Here is a 23,484-nt window from a genome sequence, read left to right on the forward strand (position 1 = left end):
CTCATATACAATAATTCGCGTAGTAATCAGCTTACATCATTTTTTTGTAGAAATACTTAATCGAGTCATTAGTGAGACTTGATGATGGGATTAAGGAAACGATCATAATTTAACTCCAACTTTTTTTTTTACGAAAATTTAGCCACCTCCCTCATTGCCGCATGAGGTGAAAGTTTCAATTATATTGCAGCTAATTCATCTTTTAAGCCGTCATTGATGATAACCATTACATTCTTCATAGGAGAAGCTTTTTGACTCGCGTCACCAAGGTCAATGAGCTTTCACATTTTTAAAACCTTTGTGCCCTCAACATCTATGTACACTTTGGAGTTAAATTAAAATTGCATATTTCTTCCTATTCGTACACTCTTGACAGAGTGGTCGTGGTCATGCATCAGTCGGATCCTGCGATACCGATGCTCTCGCGATGCGACGCCATGTGGCACGATGTTTCGCAGAGTGAGAGCAATCATTTATGTTGGAGTGAGTAACAGATTTTATGAGGTCGGTCCATCGTGTTGGAGATCGTCCGCATTGCATATATTGCCTTCCAAAGTCCGACTGCTAATTGTAAATATCGATCATCCACTCGAATGGTAAATATTAATCATGATCCAGGTCAACGATTTCCCTATCGCTCCGTCGGCGGTATTGAGCGATAAAAAATCCAATAAATCAAATGCACTCGACGCCGCGACGTTCGTATTAAGAGCTCACGATATGCTGACATAATAACTGAGTATACGTTCATGACGTCACGGATATAATATGACCTGACGAATTCGTACTCCACCTAGTTATACAGCATATGTAGTGATTGAAATCGCCTCCAACTAGAAATGTTGTTTTTTTTATTTTTTATTTTTTCTGATTTAAAGATTACAGGTGACCCGAAGACCTTTTCAGTTTCACCAGGACAGGTGGGCGATCAAAGGCTCAGCCAGGAGGGGTGGGATTTGCTAACAGCTACCCGAGCGTTTCGGTTTGAGGGATAGGGCAGCCGTTGTAACTATACTGAGACCATCTCAAAATTGGTGGCAGCATTGACGTTGTAGGTGTCTATGGGCGCCAGTGACCACTTAACACCAGGTGGGCTGTGAGCTCATCCACCCTCATCTAAGCAATAAAAAAAACACTAGTTATTCGGCGGATCTTCTCAGTGGGTCGCGATTCCGATCCGGAGGTAGATTCTGCGAAGCACTGCTCTTGCTAGGGCTAGTGTTAACAATTATTTTAGATTGAGCCCGTCAGCTCACCTACCGGTCGGTGCGGAGTGGTAATAGTCCCTTACGCTACCAACGATTAGGTGGGGGGAAAAACACGCAGAAAATCGGGAAAATAATAATCAAAATAATATAAAAAATGCAAAATAATAATAAAACCATATTTACTTATGAGGCACTTAGATTAACAGCAAACCAAACTCTTCATCACACGAATGTTTGTCGTGTGAGAAAACCAACCTCGACCCAGCCCTTAAGAGTGCTGACCACTACACCACCCTGCCAGTCCAAAAAAAACTCTAATCACGCCGGCAAAGGTATCCTTTTAATTTGCTTCTCGATTTGTCTAACATTCAAACCATTCACGTTCGGACTAACGAACAAATTATACACAGCACCATACAAGTTGACGCTTGCAAATATATAGAACAGGGTGTAGGCACCGACGTACTCTTCGATGTATGGAAAGGTGTACGCATGCGCTAGTTTGATTAGTTGAAAATAAGCGAAAAGAATTCCTAGCAACGTCGCTTTTATCTGTAACAAAACACGAAAATGTTCAATTTGGGGTTGCAATTTAATTAATTCATGTAAGTATACATTATTACTACTTAATTACTACAAATTACTTAACAAACATATACAGTGGGTAGACGTATTTTTTATTTATTTATTGTCTATAGACTTTTTGGGGGGAACGCGAGGAGTGAAGCTGTGTGATTTATTTTATTTTGTCTATTTAGTGTTTCTTCGGGTTTAAATGTGTAATAATGGTGGTTTATTAACAGTTTAATATCTGTGAAAGTGCACAAATGTGGGAAAATGAAACAAAGCCGCTGGACGTAGCTTCTCGGGATCCTCCAAAAAGTCCACTGAAAAAATGTTAGTAAATGACCATCATTTTACTGAGATTATATTTCATCCCATTTCATTTCATTTAATTTCATCCCAGTTGATTAATGTCTCAAATTAATCATCTACATTTCATTTCACTCCATAACATCATTTTTCACAAAAAAATTAATATAAAATAAAATAAGACATGACTTAAAGGTCTCAGTTACCAGGTCATAAAATCCCTTAAATTATTGTTTATAGGCTTTTTGGCGGGAACGCGAGGAGTGAAGTTGTGTGATTTGTTTTATTTTGTCTATTTAGTGTTTCTTCGGGCTTAAATGAGTAATAACGGTGGTTTATTAACGGTTTAATATCTGTGAAAGTGCGGAAATGTGGGAAAATGAAACAAAGCCACTGGACGTAACTTCTCGGGATCCTCCAAAAAGTTCGCAGAAAAAATCTCAGTAAATGACCACCATTTTAATGAAATTATATTTCATCCCATTTGATTTAATTTCATCCCAGTTGATTAATGTCACAAATTAATCATCTTAATTTCATTTCACTCCATATTATCATTTTTCATAAAAATAAGAAAAAATTAAAATAAGACATGACTTGGTCTTAGTTACCAGGTCATAAAATCCCTTAAAATTTGTTATTTATATGGTTGGTAGAGTTCACGGCCCATCTGGTGCTAAGTGGTTACAACGTAAATGCCGCCACCCACCTCGAGTTCTAAGGCCTCAGTATAGTTACAAGGGCTGCCTCGCCCTTCAAGCCGAAACGCATTACTGCTTCACGGCAGAAATAGGCAGGGCGTTAGTACCTGCTTATGCGGACTCACAAAAGATCCTACCACCAGTAAAAAGAGTCGTGTTACTAAATCCATATATGTTTGAACGTCTTGATATTGTCATTAAGCGTTGCTCGTGTTGACGCCCCTCGTGGTTTCAAGAAACCTCATGTCATGACAGTAATCACTGTTTTTAATTTGCAAGCGTAAATTATTCATTCAAACCACCAACTAAATTAAAAAAACTGAAACGTTTGTTTGACCAATTATTATGGAAGCTCTAATTTTTGGCCACTCGTTGAGTATCAAACTCTTAGGTATGGTAAATTTTCCCTAAACTTTGGCCCCATATGACGTCACATGACTTCACCAAACGCTGCAACTTTGATGGATGAGAACAGTGCGGTTTCAAGTTGAAACGTTCATTATAAGCTTTTAGGCTCTCCGTTACAAAGACTGGATTATATAAGGACTGTGAATTCTTACCTCAAAGTTAAGAGTCTGCGTTAGAACAATAATAGGTAATACCCAAGACATTCCGTAACCAAATAACAAAGTCGCGAGAGAAGCTATTGCCAGCCATTGATATGACGTCACTTCTAGGTCGACTTGGTTGTAAACTGCCAACACTCCAGACGCTAATGCCATTATCGCGTACCCAAGACTCAGAAGATACTGAAAATAATTTCATCGTAATAATTAATTTTATTGCGTAAAATTATATCGAGGGCTGAAATGTTGTTTGGGTTAAGCAATATTTTTGAAACTTTACATTAGAGCCATTTAAAGTTTAAAATTTGGAAAAAAGATCGTGAATAAAAACTTCTTCAGCTGTTCGAATGGTGTCAACATAATTGAAGTTAAATAAAAACATTGCTGCTAATTGATTGATGCTAATCTATACTAATCTACCTGCTAAGCTATGGCTGCCGCAGCCAGGCTGCCTAGTGTGCGGGGAGCCTTATAGAGGAATTATTCAAAATCACTTACTTTCATATCTAGAATTGTGACGCAGATTAAAGTCAGAAGACTTCCGGCGAGTAAGGAGCTGGTCACCAATACGCTTTGCGGATCATCGTACCCTTTCAGCTGGATCAGAGCCTTGCTTTGGTTCAGAAACACTATACTGCCACACAGGATCATAGTTGTGTATAACACTAAACCAATTTTGATACTATCCCACCAGATTTTGTTGCGATCTGCAAATTAAATGGACCGTTGAAATTTAAGGTCGCTTAGTACTTAGTTGCTTTTGAAATTTTTACTTTATGACACAAGCTGTAAGGTCCTAGATGCAATGCATACTTTTAATTATGTATACGACACGCGAAATATGAAGAAAATCTATATTAATATAAAAATCTACAGTGGTTTTTACGGATGTTCCGTTATAACTACTGAACCATGCATCCGATTGACTTGAAACTTGGCATCTATGTAGAAAATATATGTACTTAATGGATAGGCTAATATTTATATGAGTGTTGGACTCCCTATACCAGTTGCGGGGGCGTTAATGATGAGAATCTTTGTGGGGGTGAGAAATAATGATGTTAATTTTAAATGCCCAGCGAAGCGGACGGGTACAGCTAGTACATTATAAAAGTATTTACAAATCATTCGTATAGTGATTCTTCCGTTAGCTCTTGCTCTGTCACTCTCTTCTCGAAGATATTTGAGCTCTTTCGTGACGTTTGGATTATCTTCATCTAATCCTCTTAGTTTTGCGATAAGGGTCGAAGCAGTCTGAAAAATGATTGATCAATCAATATTACTTTAATTCGTATTAAAGCTAAAATAAAATGTACTGTCAGTTTAATTATAGCCAACAATAAGCCTATTGAAATTATTTAATGACAATTATTAAATGGGACTAATCTTTCATGGAATCCATGACAATAAGCTTAATTTTAAATAGACATTGTCTAATACCCAAAAATACTAAGCGTAACAATTCAATTACGGAAACTTTACAAAGGCCTTTTCGGTCATTGTTCAACGAATTCGCGGCAAATTTTTCACGGCACAGCGATCTGACGTCAGGATCAGGACGTCGAAATTGCCCAATGAAATTAGTCTAATGGTCCCGCAGTAGTCGAAATTCGACTATAATTAATTGAAATTATAAGCTTAGCAAGTTGGCGTCCAAAATGCTGGGAGTCCTCAAGAGAGCGAAGCGGTACTTCACGCCTGGACAAAGACTTTTGCTTTACAAAGCACAAGTCCGGCCTTGCGTGGAGTACTGCTCCTATCTCTGGGCCGGGGCTCCCAAATACCAACTTCTTCCATTTGACTCCATACAGAGGAGGGCCGTTCGGATTGTCGATAATCCCATTCTCACGGATCGCTTGGAACCTCTGGGTCTGCGGAGGGACTTCGGCTCCCTCTGTATTTTGTACCGTATGTTCCATGGGAAGTGCTCTGTTTTTATCATCGTACCTCCCGCCATCGGAGCAGAGTTCATCTATATTATCTGGAACCGCTGTGTTCATCGACAGTGCGTTTCCAGAGGTATTTTTTGCCACGTACCATCCGGTTATGGAATGAGCCACGGTGTTTCCCGAGTGCTATAACATCTCCTTCTTTAAAAAAGGCTTGCGGAGAGTATTAGGCGGTAGGCAGCGGCTTTTTAGGCCTTTTTCCCCGGATTTTACCGGTTACCACAGGGCGTTCTTAATAGCTGGTATCCCTGCGTGCAACATGACCAAGGTACCGCAATATTCTTTATAGACAGGCGGTAGGTAGGTGGGTCGACGTTGAGTCTTTTCTATTTCTAACTGCTTGAGAATAGAGATGTTGGCGCGGCGAGCCGTCCATGGTATTCATAGCATACGCCGCCAGCACCAGATCTTAAAAGCGTCGATTCTCTGTCTATCTGCGGCTTTGAATGTCCACGTACTCAACAAATGTTCACGATTGATTTCCACGGTGAAGAAATAACATCTATATATATAAAAAATGAATTGCTGTTCGTTAGTCTCGCTAAAACTCGAGAACGGTTGGACCGATTTGACTAATTTTGGTCTTGAATTATTTGTGAAAGTCCAGAGAAAGTTTAAAAGGTAGATAAATATGAAAATGCTCGGAATTAAATAAAAATAACAATTTCGTTTTTCCTTTAATGTGCCCCCCGTCGGACGTATTCCTTTTGTTTGTTTTCAGTTTATTTTATACAACAGCTTAGGTTTTTTATTTATCGATTGAGGCACTACGAAGTCTGCCGGGTCAGCTAGTCGTGTAATAAAAATCAAACCCGCAAAATTATAATTTGCGTAATTACTGGTGGTAGGACCTCTTGTGAGACCGCACGCGTAGGTACCACCACCCTGCCTATTTCTGCCGTGTAGCAAGTACATATTGCGTTTCGGTTTGAAGTTTGAGGCAGCCGTTGTAACTATACTGAGAACTTAGAACTCATATCTCAAGGTGGGTGGCGGCATTTAGGTTGTAGATTAACTTAACACCAAGTGTGCTGTGAGATCGTCCACCCATCTATGCAAAAAAAAACATGTATTGAGTACTTATTTCATTAGAAAGTCGATACCTCCTAGTGGGATTCGAACATCGCCCCATTCGCATCGTTCGATAGTACATCTTATCCTTTAGGCCACGACGACTTCATCATATTTATTGTTCAAACAGGCTTTTTTGTTCTTCTATCGCTCAAAATTTTCAAAGTGTATAAATAAATGTATTTATTTAAAACAGTGTCAATAACACAATAAATACCTTGTTCATGTAAATTGTCGTTTTCCAGTTTATTTTAATGACAAAAATTACGTTTCTGGTTAATAATTAAAATTCTATTTTAACGATTTAATCTCGTATTTGCGTTATAATCGTAATCATTATGTGCGACGTTTGAAATTCATTACAGTTTTCACGGTCACGTAGGTACGCTTAAGGTGTTTCATCATCATCATCATTAACATCATTAACATGCAAATAGGCCAAGACCGATACTATTATTTTCTTCTTCATTCTCAAGAGCTTTTCTCTTTAGTTTGGAATCTATTTCTATTGACGATTATGTACGTGTTTGTTTTTATGAAACTAATCTAATAACCGAAGAAATTACAGAAGAGAAAATCTGACACATTAAAAAAAATTGAATCTTGTATTGTCAGTGATTAAAGTTGAAATTTGATAGTTAGGTGAACTGTTTTTTGAGAAAAGGCAAGGTAAGAGACTGTCTTGTCGATTCTCCTAATTCGTGAAACTTCATTTCCGTAGTAAGCAGTAATGCGTTCGTGAAGCCGTAACTGTACTTGAGACCTTAGAACTTATATCTCAAGGTGGGTGGCGCATTTATGTTGTAGATGTTTACGGTTTTTTTTTTTTTTTTTCGGGGGGGAATCCTCATGGACTACCTCCGCCTGGGGAAAAGCGGAGGGGCGTGCCGGACTCCTACTGGCTAAAACCACCCCGGTGTCCACCCACACGTGCGCGCAGGGCCGCAGGGATCCAAATTCTTCCGCAGCCCCACGCCAGTGCTGGCCCGGTCTGTCCAGGCCTCGTCTTCTGCAGGGGGTAGTGAGGCGTTCAGCTACTCCGTGCATCGCCTCAGAGGTACGCGCCTCCGTCTCAGGTCCATCGAATAGGGGGCGAGGGCTTTCCCAAGTCCCTCGCCCCTGGACCCATTCATGGGGGGCGGAAAAGGGCGTTGTCCGCCCTTGTCCTGCGCCCGGTGCGCCTTCTGCGGCCGGGGAAGGGAGTCGAGATCTCCCTCTCCCGTTCTGCAGTTTCCTTCTGCGACATCACGTCCTCGCAGAAGGACACCACCGCGTCCCACGACTCTGCGCTGCCGACCATCATCTGCACTACGGCCGGCAGCGACAGATCGCTTCCTACTTCATTTGTGAGGACACGGCGCTGCTCCTCCCAAGCTGCACACTCGGCGAGCGTGTGTTCAAGTTCAAAGTCATAATGATCTCAAGCGCTTGTGTAGAAGCAATGCTAATACTTCTATTTGATTCTAAAATAGAAATTAATTTTTACAATGATACTTTAACGTCTTGATTTTGTACAGACGGAAAATAAACTCCATCAAAATTTCAGTAAGATAAATAATTTGACACCAACTACAGACATTCATCTTGTTAATGATCAGTCAGCGGTGTAACAAACTGCTATAACTTCTGAAATTTGTTGCAAAAGAAGAGAAATGTACGTAATTCATACATTTTGGAATTAATTTTGGAAACAGAGAAGAAACTAATTCTTTTTTTTTCCAACTAATTACATAAATTCCACTGATGAGTAATTTGGCTTTATCTTCGGCTTTATATTCGGGCGACATATAGCAATAAACTATCACAATACTAGACAAGTGATCTGTTTTGAATGTCAATGCCAAAGCACAAATAATTCCATGAAAATCGATTTGCTTAATAGACACTATATATCATAAAATTATGATATAAGTACAATAGAGTTTGTGGATATATTGCATGATGCACAGCCTGAGTTTGGCTATCCGCTTAAGACCTACAAATAAAGTCTCGATTGATTTGGGCCTTAGATCGGAATGACACTGCTATTTGTGACTTCCTATTTGCCATAAAAGATTGACGCCCTTGAGATGTGGTGCTGGAGACGCTTGCTGAGGGTAAAATGGACTGCTCACCGCACTAATGTATCCATCCTCAAAGAGCTCCAAATCAAACAAAGGCTTTCGTCGATTGTGCAATTGCGAATCCTTAATATATTGGTTTGGACATATCATTCGTAATGAAAGCTCATTGGAACGTTTAGTGGTTCAAGGAAGAGTAGACGGTCAACGCTCTCGCGGCCGATCATCCACAAGGTGGACAGACTTGGTTAAGTTATCTACGAAGTGTTCCCTTACTGAGTGTACACGTACCGCCACAAATAGAGAAAGATGGAGAAGTCTCTCAAAAGCCGCAACCAAACATTAAGACTTACGTAACCACGACCACTCCGCCAGGAGTGAACGACTGAGAAGAAGAAGAAGAATTTGCCATAACGTAGACACTAGAATTCCGTATTACGAAACTAAGCAAGCATACAATTTGCAATAGCACGGCTCACAAATTCCGGTCAATTTATCCCTTCAAACTGCAAGAGATGTAAACAGTGTTATTATTCAATAATAATTTCGACACGTCCAATTGTTGTTTCATTCGAGATGATAGCTAAATTGCTCGGACTGCATCGCTCAATTGTAATGAAGACAATTACATGCATTAGAAACATCCGCGGCCCCACAAATAAAACTAGTGTATGCGCATGAAGAAAAGCCACTATATGTAGTTTAGATTCTAGAAAGAGGTACAGATTAAAAATAAAAAAACCTTTATAACTGTTCACGACGCAGATATAATGACGCGTTTTAAAATGAATCAATTAATTGTATTATTTGTTGATCAGCAAAAAAATCTTAATTATTAGCTAGTAGTTGTGAATCCACATGTGTGGGTGAAAAGGAAAATTTTACATAATACGGGGGCATCGCAGTAATATATTTTAAGTATTTAGGATTAATTAATTTGTATGTATGTGGGTGGTTATTGAGTGATCTTTGTTTTTTTTTATGATTGAAAGTTTACTGGTGGCCCGAAGGCCTTTCCAGTTTCACCAGGACAGGGGGGCGAGCAAAGGCTCAGCCAAGAGAAGTGGGATTTGCTAACAGCTGCCTGAGCGCCTCCGAAGGAGACCCAACAACTCAAGAGCAACTGCTTTGCGAATGAATCTACTATCGGATCGGAATCGCGACCCGCTGAGAAGATCCGGAGAGAAACTCAGCGAGCTGATGCATCGGTTAGGTTGCACGTCGACCTCTTTGTCGAGTTCGACGAGTACGGTTACCGGGGTCCCTAAGCCTGCTCCTATGTTAGAGCTGAACGCGTCTAATGTAAAGGTTATTGGATCTGATAGATTCGTAAGGACGTGTCTAGGGCTATTAACTGATCAGTTAGTTTATAGCTATACAAAGATATGCCAAGTTTGATATTGCGTTAGAGATGCATTAGTTACTTTCATAATAAAATGCTTTATCGTCTTGTGTCCTACTACACTTTAATATTGGACAATCAATTTGATATTGAGTTGATTTTTATTCCACAGAAGTAGGCTATTGGTGATCACACACCCAGGGGACCCTCCAAGGGATGAATCTAATGAAATTTCAAAATCTATCTTTACACTTTACATTTTATAGTTATTAATGTATGTTGATGGATACCCCAACGTTTTTGATTTAAAAAAGACTAAAAAGAATCATTGGTTTGCTTTTTACATAGGTCTTTTAAATAGTTTTACAACGAGATCCCACAAGCAATACCGTGTTTACCATAAGGGCACAATATTCTCGGGGGGGCCCGAAAGACCGACAATTTCTCTCACACGTTTATTCTCAAAACATTTTTGTCGGGCACATTACACTTTTTTCACAAATCAGTAATCAGAAGGTATTTACAAGGCATATACTATGCCTGTAATAGAAGATTTTGCTCAACAGAAATCCCGAAAGAAACCGTTATCGAAATCGTAACCAAAAAACCAGCAGCATTCTAATATCATTAATGACATATTATATCATACTGTATTTGATTACCTACAATAAATGGTTATACTCAGTAAAAAAATGTTATTATAATTCGCTTTTTTTACTTTCCAAAAGGGCTTCAAATTCTTGTGTGCCCAAGGGCCCCATCCTAGTTAAAGAGGTCCCTGCCCACAATGCGTTCGCTTATTACACCTTATTATATTATGAGGTGTTCGCTCCAAGCTGTCTGTGTCTCTTTGCTATTAAATATCTTTTGTATGTAAAGAATGGGCTTTAGTCGTAAGAAAGAGTATCCTTTTGTCGTCTAAATGCGTCCATTGTCTGTTGTTGGTCTCATGGCTATTTTCATGACTTCTCAAAGGTTTTTTTGTAAACAGTGATAGAGAAATGCCTTCAAATTAAACACGTGTTTTTAGTAATTTTTATATGAAATAAAGAATATAAATTTCTAACCCTAACTACGTTTCATTGGGCTTGAATTTAATTACTTTTGATTTTTATCCAGTCTACACAACAAAACAATAATTTTGGAGTAATCATAAGTACATTCTACAATTACTGAGACTAGGAAAATAGACTATCTTTGACAAAGATGCTGACTTCGGCTGAAAATTGAACTCGGATCCTATAGTGTCCTCTCCTCTTGATCAAGAAGTGAAATCACTTGAGGTTATTTGAGGTTATTTGAGGTAATTATGTTCTACATTAAGTAGACCCTTATACCAATACAGCAGGCGATCCTTTGATAAAAACCAGATTCTACACTTAATATATTTCGAATAGAAGAGAAACAGCATAAAGACATTTTGCAAAAACAATGGACTGATAATACTTTTTCAACTAGACATACAAAAGTACCTACCTACGGCGTTACTAAAGCACGTAATGATAATAGTTTTTTTTTCTTAATCACCACGAGTTCTGTGATAACGAAGTCTTTGTATAAATGATGATTAATAATAATAAGAATAAAAAAAAACTTTATTGATTCAACTCATTTCTGCTGCTAAGAGATATTTTGAGTCAGTTTGAAACATGGACTGCCAATGCAACTAAGTTTAAATTGTATCTTAAAACTTTAATGTTGTATACGTCTTCAGGTATCCTTGGGTATTTACTATCTATCTGGTATATATCGACGCTTGAAAGGCAAACGTGACTAAGCGACATAACTGCTTTGTACGTAAATGATAGGCAATAACCATATTCGATGCGCAAAAAATATATATTTCTAGGTCTATTAAAATCATTTCAATCCTACAGCTACTAGCTAGATGCTACTACAGCTAGATTCGTTAAAATAATTAAATTTTTTTCAGGTATTTCAACTTTAAATTAGTCTACTGTAAAGTTCACGCATTGTCGCTTAGTCACGTTTGCCTTTCAAGCGTCGATATGTATTTATTTATAGGTGTATAAGTATTCATGTCAGTCTCGGGTTTCGATAACACAGGAAATCTTGATTTGGGCCCGGATAACCGTGCATAACTTGTTCCCGGTTATTTCTTTTATCTAATGAGTTCTTACTGCGATTTGATGAGTTCCCGGCGTTTCGGGGTATTGCAAGCGCCGTGGTCACGGTAGGACTATCCGCGACAATCAGTGACGGAAATATGGAGAACTCATTGAATGCAAAAATCGTGATAAGAACCCGTTGAATAATAATGTTTATAATGTATATAATTATAGAGCCACCAAAGTTTAAAGTAAGGGAAAAAATTACATAAGACTAAGGAGGGAATTCAGGTGACGAACTGATAAACTTAAAAACAATAGTTTTGACTCCCCGGACGGATCACGAAATGGCAAAATAGCTGCAGCTGGTAAATATTGAAATAAAAAATCGCACCAGACATTGGTTTAATTTTCATTATAGCAATCATCGAAAATGTCATCCAAATAAATTATGCTATCATTGGAAAAAGCATACCAAAATGCAAAGAAAAAAATACGCATATTTGTGTCTGTTAAGGGCCATGCCTATTGTCTAAAATTGCATTAAAATACTGCGCTATTGTTAAGAGAAATCACCCACAATGTTATACATAGATGACTGCCAAAAGTACCCCGTTTTCCCCGAAACAGTAGATCACGCGGGGCTATTCCTTTTATTTATGTTACTTAGCGAACTTTGCACATTAATGTAGTATTATTTTCGAATCTGATTTATTGTAGAATTATCCTGCTACTCATCGCCAGCCACGTCACTTGTCTTTACTAGGAGTTTTAATATATCCTGTTTGGATGTGTGAATTAAACTTAATAAGTGAGTCGACTATTATCAAAGCCGGCAATCTGACTTTTGGACAATGATTGGTAAATCAGAAAAACGAATTATTGACTTTGTATTCCATTGGCAGTCACAAAACTCTTCGGACATCTTAGATAAATAACAGGTTAACTATTAACCTTTATTTAATGCAGGTTTTGAACCGTATTCTTTGAAGGAGACGATTATATTCAAATCAATTTGTATTGACATATCAATAATTTTTTTTTTGTTCAAATGCACAGATTACCACCTTTGATAATAGACGACTCAAGTATCTTACCTCAAATTTTCTCTTCATCATCAAATAACTAGGAGACTCCAATACGAAGACCATCAAAATAAACTGGAACATCACCAATGCCACCATAAAGAACATCCTCTCTTCGAGATTCATCACCAATCGCATCATGTATCCTGCTGCGGTCATCACCATCGTTACGCACATTGAGAAGCCTTTTGTTTTTAGCGATGATATTTCTTGGATGTATATTGGGCATACGGTGAATAAGCCTCCAGTGGCCATGCCGGCGATTACGTGTAGAATGATTGTGCTTGTATCGTTTAGAAAGAACAAGGGTATTAAGGAAGCCTGTGGAATGGAATATTTACACCACATCAAATTACCACAAGTGAAGATCTTTATCAGTAGAATTATGTGATTTTTAAACTAATTTCCTGTAGCTCAGTAACGTCCAAATTAAAACAATACGTATATAAAAAAGATAATGAAAGAAAAAGAAGGAGTGTAAATGATAAAAGCAGAGAAGTAAAAGAACAAGAAAAAAAAGTATCCTCTAATTCGATTAAAAAACTCAGTTCATTAAAGAATGGCTTTTAAGGCGCATTATGAGCTCACACGTCTAGGTACCATGTTCTTGGTTAATTGTAAACAAGATAATTTCTTTCAAAAGACAGAAAAGACAGAAACTTTTCATGGGTCCCACTGTCCCCTCGCATCATCTATGGACCCCACATAACACCAGTCCGCGAGCTCATATACGTTGTTGGTACATAGGACCCTCACAAGTTGTTTCCAGTTGACCCTGTCTTTCGCTTGCTCCTTGACATCGCTCCAGGTCACGTTGTCACTTGACATCACTCCAGGTCATATACGTAACTTAAAAAAAAGTACTCACACCTTGAACCAGATTAATAATAAAAATTCCCATTTTCCTTCCATGTCTGTCGATGGTGAAACAAAACACTGGACCGGCTATGGCTGCTGTGATCACTAGAGCAGTTGTACTCCAAGGTACGTGGTCTGTGTTGATGAAGTGCCCCGAATGGGCTGTGGACGTCAAATTGGCAGTTTGAATGCCGTGCGTGAAGAATCCTAAGCTTGCTGAAACACATTAATAATATTTTATGTATTTATCAGTGCATCCCTGTCAAATGTTTCGATCTGACATTGTATGATTTTGGATTGACTTGTATAGTTCTTTGTTGTATAAAAATTCACTAAAAATTGAAATGGATCGTATTAAAATTAAATAAAATCGACATAATATATATACGATCAGACATCACCATGAAGTGTTGGATAAAAATATGAAATAATGTCTTAGTAAAATGGTGAAAATTTGCTCAGGTTTCAATAAATTGGTTCACTTTACAACAGGTGCACTGTGAACTCTTTGACACATCTATCTAACAATTTAAACTATGTGGGGTGTTCAATAAATAGTGATAATGCGATACATTATCCTTGGAAAAAAATACTGGCAGGCATGGCCCAGACATTAGATATAATAATAATAAAAACGTAATCGTGAACGTGTTCTTAAAAATTAGATAAAATTGAAGTTCCCGCGGTAATAAAATTGTTCTGTTTAAAAAAAATTACTATGGAATTGGTTAATGTGTTGAGTTCAAGGAGGAACAACTTCCATTAAACGATGACCCTAGCACGGAACCCTACACCATAAAATTACCCATGCTACCCCCTTTCAGACCGCAACGAATAGGTATGCGGCAGAAATACCCAGACCGACCGGCAGTAATTACTCAAGCGGGCTCACAATAAATAAATAATAATTAGGTGATTAGGAACAAATCACGCACGTTATCCGGGCCTAATTTAGGATTTCCTGTGTTATAGGTACCTGAGACTGACATACCAACTAATATTCGTCTAAATAATAGGTTGGGGAAAAAGTCTTTTCGCATTATAGTATGCATGAACTTGTAATAAAATCTCTTTGGCTATACTATTTGTATATGGCTAGTTTTGGTTAAAAGTTAAAATTTTAAAGAAGATAATTCCAAAGTCAAATTAGGAAAATGTGTGTTTTTTATTTATTTTTCGTACTGTCAAGACAAGTGAATCTAATGAAGAAAATCGATACATTTTAAAATTTTACTACAAAAAAGGTAAAAATGCAATGCAAGCCGCGAAAAAAATTTGCGACGTTTATGGACCTAGTGCAGTATCTGAGAGAGTAGCACAAATTTGGTTTAAACGTTTTCAATCCGGAAATTTTGATATCAAAGATGCACGTCGCTCTGGTCGCCCTATTACGGATAAAATGGATGCCATTTTTTAAAAAGTCGAGCAAGATCGGCATGTCCGTAGTTATAACGTAGCTGAAGAACTGGGAATTGACCACAAAACAGTTTTAGCGCATTTGAAACAAACTGGGTACACAAAAAAGCTCGATATTTGGGTACCTCACGGGCTCACTGAAAGGAACCTAATGAACCGTGTACTCATTTGTGATTCTTTATTACGACGTAATGAAACCGAACCATTTTTGAAAAAGCTGATAGCTGGTGATGAAAGGACCACTGCTCTACCTATATCTGCCGTGAAGCAGTAATGCGTTTTGGGTTTGAAGGGCGTGACAGCCATTGTACTGTTAAAAGTGAGACCTTACAACTCATGTCTCAAGGTGGGTGGTGGCATTTACGTTGTATATGTCTGTGGGATCCGGTAACTACTTAACATCAGGCTGGCCGTCAGCTCTTCTACCCATGAAATACCCAAATAAAGACAAATAAACCTGTTCATCACACAAAGTTTGCCCGATGCGAGAATCGAACCTGCGACCCTCGGTGCAAAAGTCAGGGGCGCTAATCACGGCACCATCGAGTAGGTCAAACAATAATATTATCTAATTCGAACGTCCTTCGATAACAATTGCTGCTGTCAGATCAGTTCTCTTTAGACAAAACAACAAACCCAACTCGCCAATTGACTAAATCGATTTCATATTAACACGCTTTTATTAGCTTGATTGGTATCTATTTAATGCAGCGGTCGGGGAGCCGGGGTAAATTACCCCAAATGGGGTAAAAAGAATTTTTGGGGGGTAAAAATGAAACTTTTGTGAGTAAAAAGTATATTTAAGTGAAACTTCTTTAGGATCGTTGCGATTTCAAATTAACATGGGGGCTATAAGATGAAATATGCTAAAAAGAAGCGATTTCGTTTTTTTTTTGTTCTTCGTCATGGGGTAATATCGACTTACACAAAAATATTTTGGGGTAATAATTAAAAAAGTTTCCCGACCGCTGATTTAATGGAATCTTTCACCAACTTCTAAATGTCGGATTGACTTAAAATTTTATTTGTTTTTTTACAACGTAAATGCCTTCCCCCACCTTGAGATATGAGTTCTGGGATCCTAGTTTTTTACAGTACAACGACTGCCTCATCCTTCGAACCGAAACGCATTACTGCTTCACGGCAGAAATAGGTGGGGTAGGATAAGTACCTACCCGTGCGGACTCACAAGAGGTCCTACCACCAGTAATTGCGCAAATTATAATTTTGCGGCTTCGACTTTTTATTAAATGATGTTCTTCCTTTACCGTGGAAGTCGATCGTGAACATTTGTTAAATGCGTATTTCATTATTAAAATGTTACTTGCGGGATTCGAACACCGTTGCATCGCTAGATACGAATGCATCAGGCGTCTTATTTTATTTATCCTTTAGGCCACGACGACTTCAAGACTTCAAATTTTCAACTAAACTTGTGTATTTTGTTTGTATATTTAGAATTTAAGATGTGAATAGGACAAATTGACATGTTGTTTATGGATAGATATACGACAAAGGGAAGATCTTCCACCTGGCGGGTGATATCTGCTCGGTAGACCGACGGTCCGAATGTTGTTGTTCGGAACTTGTATATATGCGCATTATCTTGAAAATGTCGTAAGCGAGATTCAGGCATCTGTCAATTATCTTGCGTTTTATGATGGCTACCCGCCACATTGTTATCACATGCAACACAGAGCGATCGACATTGTCGATTTATTTTTTGAAGGATGTTTTGTTTTCTGAATTTCATTATGTATGTATCAAAAAATGCATGAAAGGAGAAAAATCCATGAATAAATTTTAATAATCTAACTTATAATTCTTGCTTAAATTATTTATTATTGACAGCATTATTATTTAAAGATATGTGTTAATTCAATATGTGGTGGTAGCCATCATAGAACACGAGAAGTTTAAGCTATGCCGTGCCGGCAGACAAGCATACGGCCCACCTGATGGTGAGTGGTTACCGTCAGCCATGGACTTCAACAATGCCAGGGGCAGAGCCAAGCCGCTGCCTACCGCTTAATACTCTCCACAAGCCTCGTTTGAAGAAGGACATGTCATAGCGCTCGGGAAACACCGTGGAGGGGAACTCATTTCAAACACGGACGGTGTGTGGCAAAAATGATCTCTGGAAACGCACTGTGAATTAATGCCATTTAAATTTTTAAATTTGGAAAGAACATCGTTAGAAAAAGAAGAAAAAAAACAGTTAAATCAAATGGAGTAAACTTAATTGAAATTAATTCAATTAAAAAAATCAAACTGTTGATGTTAATATTAAACAAAACCAATCTTTAACTACAAAGACAAATGTCGCGTATTAAACGAAATGACGCTTAAACCAAACACCCTTTCACTCCTCGACAAGTTGTTTGACAGATGCCTGAATCTCGCTTACGACATTTTCAAGATAAGCTTACATATATGCAAGTTCCGGACATTCGGACCGTCGGTCAATCACGATTCTGCAGGATAGCCGTCGGAGCGCCATGGTTCCTTAGGAATGTGGATCTCCACGATGACCTGGAGCTCGACTCATTTAGTAAGTATCTACAGTCGGCATCACTGCGCCATTTTGAGAAGGCGGCACGACATGAGAACCCTCTCATCGTAGCCGCTGGAAATTACATACCCGACCCAGTAGACCGAATGGTAAACCGTCGACGTCGCCCAAAGCACGTCATTACGGATCCTCCTGATCCATTAACGGTGCTTTTAGGCACCACAAGCACCGGTCACCGTCCTCGTCGAACCCGTCGCTTGCGACGAAGGGCTCGACGAGCGAACTAACCCATAGACACAGCCCACTGAGTTTCTCGCCGGATCTTCTCAGTGGGTCGCGTTTCCGATCCGGTGGTAGATTCTGCGAAGCACTGCTCTTGCTAGGGTCAGTGTTAGCAACTCTCCGGTTGAGCCCCGCGAGCTCACCCACAAACGTTAGGGCGAAGCTGAAATAGCCTCTCAAGGCTATCAGCATAGGTAGGAAAAAAAAAAAAAAATCGGACCGTCGGTTCACCGAGAAATTATACTTGTTCCGTGGAAGATCTTCCCTTAGTCGTTATCCCCATACATGCATATATATATATGGCCACCAAAACGCATACAAAAAAAAAACATTTAAATCGGTCCAGCCGTTTAGCCATATACATCTACAACGTAAACTCCGCCACTCGCATTGAGACATGAGTTGTAAGGTCTCACTTTTTTAACAGTACAACGGGTGCCCCGCCTTCAAACCGAAACGCATTACTGCTTCACGGCAGAAACAGGCAGCGTGGTGGTACCTACCAATCAGACTCACAAGACCTGACCGACTGACTGGGAGAAGGGCAGGAAAATGATGATGATGATGATGATGATGATGATGACTCTGCTTTCCTCCTTCGCACTCACCGATGAGGGCTATGACCACGCCGCGCCATACACTGCCACGTTCAACATCCTTGGTGATCACAACCCGATCACAATTAACCGTGTAAACCATTACGAGACGTGAATCCGATATCAAAACTCACTAAGCACTGTTCCTTATAACTCTTTTCTTATTATTTTACTATTATTTGCTTTGTTATACTCTTATCTATCCGTTAAAATGACTAATTAACACGCGCATACATTAAATTCGACTTAACCTGATACCTTTTTAAGGTTGAATTTTGTTTGTGTTTACGATTTATGTGAAGAATGAGTTGATTTGATTAAGTTTTTTTTTTTTTTTTTTGTTTAATAACGCGGATGATAAAGGCGGTGAACGGTAAGGAGATTGCGACTGTCTGTGCAAAGAAGACGTGACCAAGAACGCGTTCTGTTGTAAATCGCTTAAGGATCGTTTGAGCTTACTTGCATGGTTACAATTAAAAATAATATTAGCTTTATTTTCTGGGTATCTTTTGTATATATCGACGCTTGAAAGGCAAACATGACTAAGCGACAATAACTGCTTTGTACATAAATGATAGGCAATAACCATATTCGATGTGCAAAAAAATATATTTCTAGGTCTACTACACTAGTACTACACTAGTCTCGCCATTCCAGTCCTGTTTGGTAACCAGCTAAGTCCCACGCTAATTATCAACGGCTCTTATCATATGCCCCCACCATTCATCTTTAAACTGACATCTTTTTTCCTCACAGCAAACATTTATTTATATGTATTTCAATTGAATATTCTAGATCATCAAAGTATCAAAAGTAACTTCTAACTCCATCCAATATTTATTGCACCGAGGTAACAGAAGTTCATACATTATGTCGTTCTAATCGGAATTTCAATCACCAGACTTAATAACGAATAGTCGTTAACCACCAATCGATTAGCCTTAATGAGTATCTATTTATATATTATAATTAATTAGAATATTTATATAATTATAATTAATTATATTATTAAGTAAATTGAACGATTTTTTTTTAAAACACGTGAAGGCTCACACGCCTCCTTGTGTTACCACTGCTTACTTGTATCCATAGATAACAAAAGTCACCAGAAAAATAGAAATATAATTCAGATAGTACTAATTTTAACCCACTTTAATTTATTTTATTATTTTTTTCTATCTAAACTGATAGCGTTAAGAGGCCATTTCAGCGTAACCTTAACTAGTAGGTAAGCTCACGGGGCTCAAACCGGAGTGATGCTAACACTGTCCCTAGGAAGAGCAGTGCTTCGCAGAATCTACCACTGGATCGGAAATGCGACCCACTGAGAAGATCCGGCGAGAAACTCAGTGGGATGTGTCTATGGGTTAATTCGCTCGTCCAGCCCTTCGTCGCAAGTGACGGGTTCGACGAGGACGGTGACCAAATACTATAGTAAAATACATAATATATGGATACTACAATGTGCATGAGGCAATTACCGTCCAATTTCATGAAATCTAATAGAACGAAAGAAGAGAAGGAAAATTTAAGGTAATGTCGAATATTATGATTTCCTTAGGATCTTTTGCTATATCACTTTGACATGTATCGTTTCTTTTAATACAAAATGATACTTTAGAAAGCTTATACTATAGCTAATATATCTATATATTAATACGTGAAGCAAAAACTTTGTATCCCTTTTTACGAAAATTGCGCGGACGGAGGAGTATGAAATTTTCCACACTTATAGAGAATATAAAGAAGAAGTGAACAATGCTAATATTTTTTTTAAATAATGCATAAAAGATACATTAAATCAATAAAGAAAACATTACACGCACTACCATGTATTTGACACACACACGCATTCATACTATTTGTTTATTGAGTGGCTTATTGTCAAACTTTTCTTTGCAGTTTGTCAGTTATAGTCTGTCAAATTGAGAATAGATTAAATATTGTTTTCTCTTTATTAATATTTGTCTAAAGTGTAGTCTTGACGAAATCTGTGATTAAAGAAGTATAATAGCCCTTGACAATAGAATCATAATAGTGTACAAACTTTTAATTTCCATTAGTTATAGTCGAATTTCGACTACCAGAGGATCACTAGTTTTTTTTATTTGCCACTAGTCCCTTTCAATAGCAAAGTCCAGTACTAGCGCAAGTCGAATTGCCCCGTTCAAACGGTGGCACATAACAATCAGACAACTACATAAATCGAATTACATGATTTAGCTGTTGCCTTTTTACTGAACAATATAGATAAGGACATACGTGAGGAATTTCGAATCAGCCTTTTGCTGTGCACTCAAGCGTAATGAAAATACAACTATGAGTTTCCGTATCAGTCGCTTCTCAGTTATATTGTCGATTGGGGCCCGAACTAGGGGATTATTTTTGCATTTGCCCCACTGTGGGAAGTGGGTGCCTCCTTTTTTGTCCAATAATCCCTATCATACATCATATCTATACTCACACCATGCTCTCGAATTTCCATTCCATTTACTGGTGGTAGGACCTCTTGTGACTCCGCACGGGTAGGTACCACCGCCCTACCTATTTCTGACGTGAAGCAGTAATGCGTCTCGGTTTGAAGGGTATAGGGCAATTAGGGCAGCCGTTGTAACTATACTGAGCTCTTAGAACTTATATCTCGAGGTGGGTGGCGCGTTTACGTTGTAGATGTCTATGGGCTCCAGAAACCAGTTAGCGCCAGGTGGGCTGCGACCTCAGAAAAAAAACAAAAAAAAAAAAACTTTCATACAGTCCATCCAAGTCCTTTTAGGATCGGTACCCCTAATCGCGTAATACTATTTATCGTATACTATCCCTAATAATCCTTTTTTTTTTTGCTTAGATGAATGGACTAGCTCACAGCCCACCTGGTATTAAGTGGTTTACTGGAGCCCATAGACATCTACAACGTAAATGCGCCACCCACCTTGAGATATAAGTTCTAAGATCTCAGTATAGTTCTAACGGCTGCTCTACCCTTCAGACCGAAACGCATTACTGCTTCACGGCAGAAATAGGCAGGGCGGTGATACCTACCAGCGCGAACTCACAAGAGGTCCTACCACCAGTAAATTCATTTCACAATTCCTGACTTTTCGGACACTGAAATCCTGATAGAGCTGTAGGCGGTCACCATTATTGAACTTGCCTACATAGAAGTAGATTCGTGGTGAGCTAGCAAGCAAATACCCCCAAAATTAATTGTAACCTTCTTTACTACTGATTATTGGCGGAGGATTGTTAAAACACTCCCTGAGATGCCTGGATAACTATATTATAAACAAATTTGCCCATTATAACGTCAATCTTTTACGTAATTAGTAATGTGATTAATAAGTCAGTGAGATAACGCGGTACACTGCGCAATTTTGACTTCCAGTGCTCCCAGGAAGATCATAATTAATTAATTTAACTCGCGCACAAATTTGGCATAGCTTATAGTTTTGAGCTAAGTAGCACTATGACAGCTTGTATCGAAATTCACCATAGTATACTTTTACTTAAATAAAATTTGGTATATCTACGTATTATCCAACTATGCGTTACGTAATTATTTTGGCCCTGAGGCCTTTCCATTTTCACCAGGACAGGTGGGAGAGCAAAGGCTCAGCCAGGAGGGGGGATTTGCTAACAGCTGCCCGAGCGCCTCCGAAGAAGACCTAACAACTCAAGAGCAGTTGCTTCGCGAATGAATCTTATGGAGGGAGGACTTTCAGGGTGTTGAAGATTCCAGTAAAGCGACTTATTAGGGTGGTGCCATCGTAATTTATTATGATGGTCAGGTATCTTGTGAAGCCCTCTCGGGTAGGCACCAACACTCCGACCTTTTTCCGCTGTGAAGGCGTTTCGGTTTGAAGAGTGAAGCAGTCGTTGTACTGTAAAACTGAGACTTACAGCACATGTCTCAAGGTGGGGGGCAGCATTTACGTTGTTCACGTGCATGGGCTCTTGTAACCATTTAAAACCAGATGGCCCGCGAATTCGTCCATTTAAGCATACAATTATAAAGATAGCGCTAAAAGTTATTCAACTCAGCAGCCTTCAACACACTTCGCTCTGTATACAGGTTCATATTATACCTCTTTATATAGATTGTGTATAAGATCTCAGAGTCTCAAACTGCATCAGTTTTTCGGAAATAGTATATATGAACTATCATACTACCCAGAGAACACTGCTACTCATTCTCTGTTGAACCCCTTGCTAATACATATTTACGTCGCTCACACGAAGAGAAAGGGTGGTATTATTCTAGATCCCAAATCTTGTTTCCTTACTTAGAAAGTTGAATGAGCTCACGGCCAACCTGGTGTTAAGTCGTTACCTGGGCCCATTGGCATCAACAACTTAACTGGCGCCACTTACCTTGAGACGTGAGTTTCAAATCTCAGTTTTACACTACAACGGCTGTTCTATCGACCAGATCATAATCTATTACTGCTTCGCGTTAGTATTAGGTAGACTGGTACCTGTGTGGGCTCATAAGACCACTAAATTCTTCAACCTTAAGAGAGTAATAATCACTTTATCGCAAGTTTAATTAAAGGTTAACTGCATTATCTCTGCAATAGACTGGTTACATGTCGATTGATTACATCCCTAAAGACCGTTCGTTAATTGATTTTACGGTGATAGAAAGAAATTCGGTACATATATCTTCATGCGCTAAGCTCGACAGGGGAGCTTACGTTAATATATTGGATGCGGCGGCTACCTAAACAAGGCACGTTCCAATTCCAACGACCCGAAACTTGGAAAAGCACAGGAGACAAGATAAACCGCACCCATTTTACAAAATGAATATAGATCTATATAGAATATATGTAAGTATTAAGCCTAAGGGATAAGAGGTCCGGTGCATTCGTGTTGAGCGATGCACCGGTGTTCGAATCC

General features: G+C 38.7%; 1 protein-coding gene across 1 annotated transcript; it reads right to left on the minus strand.

Annotated features, from left to right (window-relative positions):
* Nucleotides 1-1,370: 1,370 nt before the first annotated feature.
* On the minus strand, nt 1,371-19,001 carry LOC101743101 (glucose transporter GlcP). The gene is made up of 7 exons (XM_004922462.5): nt 18,601-19,001; nt 13,793-13,998; nt 12,937-13,245; nt 4,470-4,602; nt 3,847-4,055; nt 3,343-3,531; nt 1,371-1,760 (listed from the first exon to the last, which is right to left on the minus strand). Exons 1-7 carry the CDS (start codon nt 18,689-18,691, stop codon nt 1,527-1,529), a joined length of 1,371 nt encoding a protein of 456 aa, XP_004922519.1. The 5' UTR covers nt 18,692-19,001; the 3' UTR covers nt 1,371-1,526.
* Nucleotides 19,002-23,484: the final 4,483 nt, after the last annotated feature.

Source organism: Bombyx mori, chromosome 20, assembly GCF_030269925.1.
Source record: "Bombyx mori chromosome 20, ASM3026992v2".
Classification (NCBI taxonomy): Eukaryota; Metazoa; Arthropoda; class Insecta; order Lepidoptera; family Bombycidae; genus Bombyx; species Bombyx mori.

Excerpts from the sequence above, each read along its gene's own strand:
- LOC101743101 (XM_004922462.5), bottom strand. The coding sequence starts at position 18,691 with ATGGTTTACACGGTTAATTGTGATCGGGTTGTGATCACCAAGGATGTT. Across the intron at positions 4,603-12,936 it reads TGATGAAGAGAAAATTTGAG|ACTGCTTCGACCCTTATCGC; the intron begins GTAAGATACTTG and ends ATCATTTTTCAG. Across the intron at positions 3,532-3,846 it reads TCACAATTCTAGATATGAAA|TATCTTCTGAGTCTTGGGTA; the intron begins GTAAGTGATTTT and ends AATTATTTTCAG.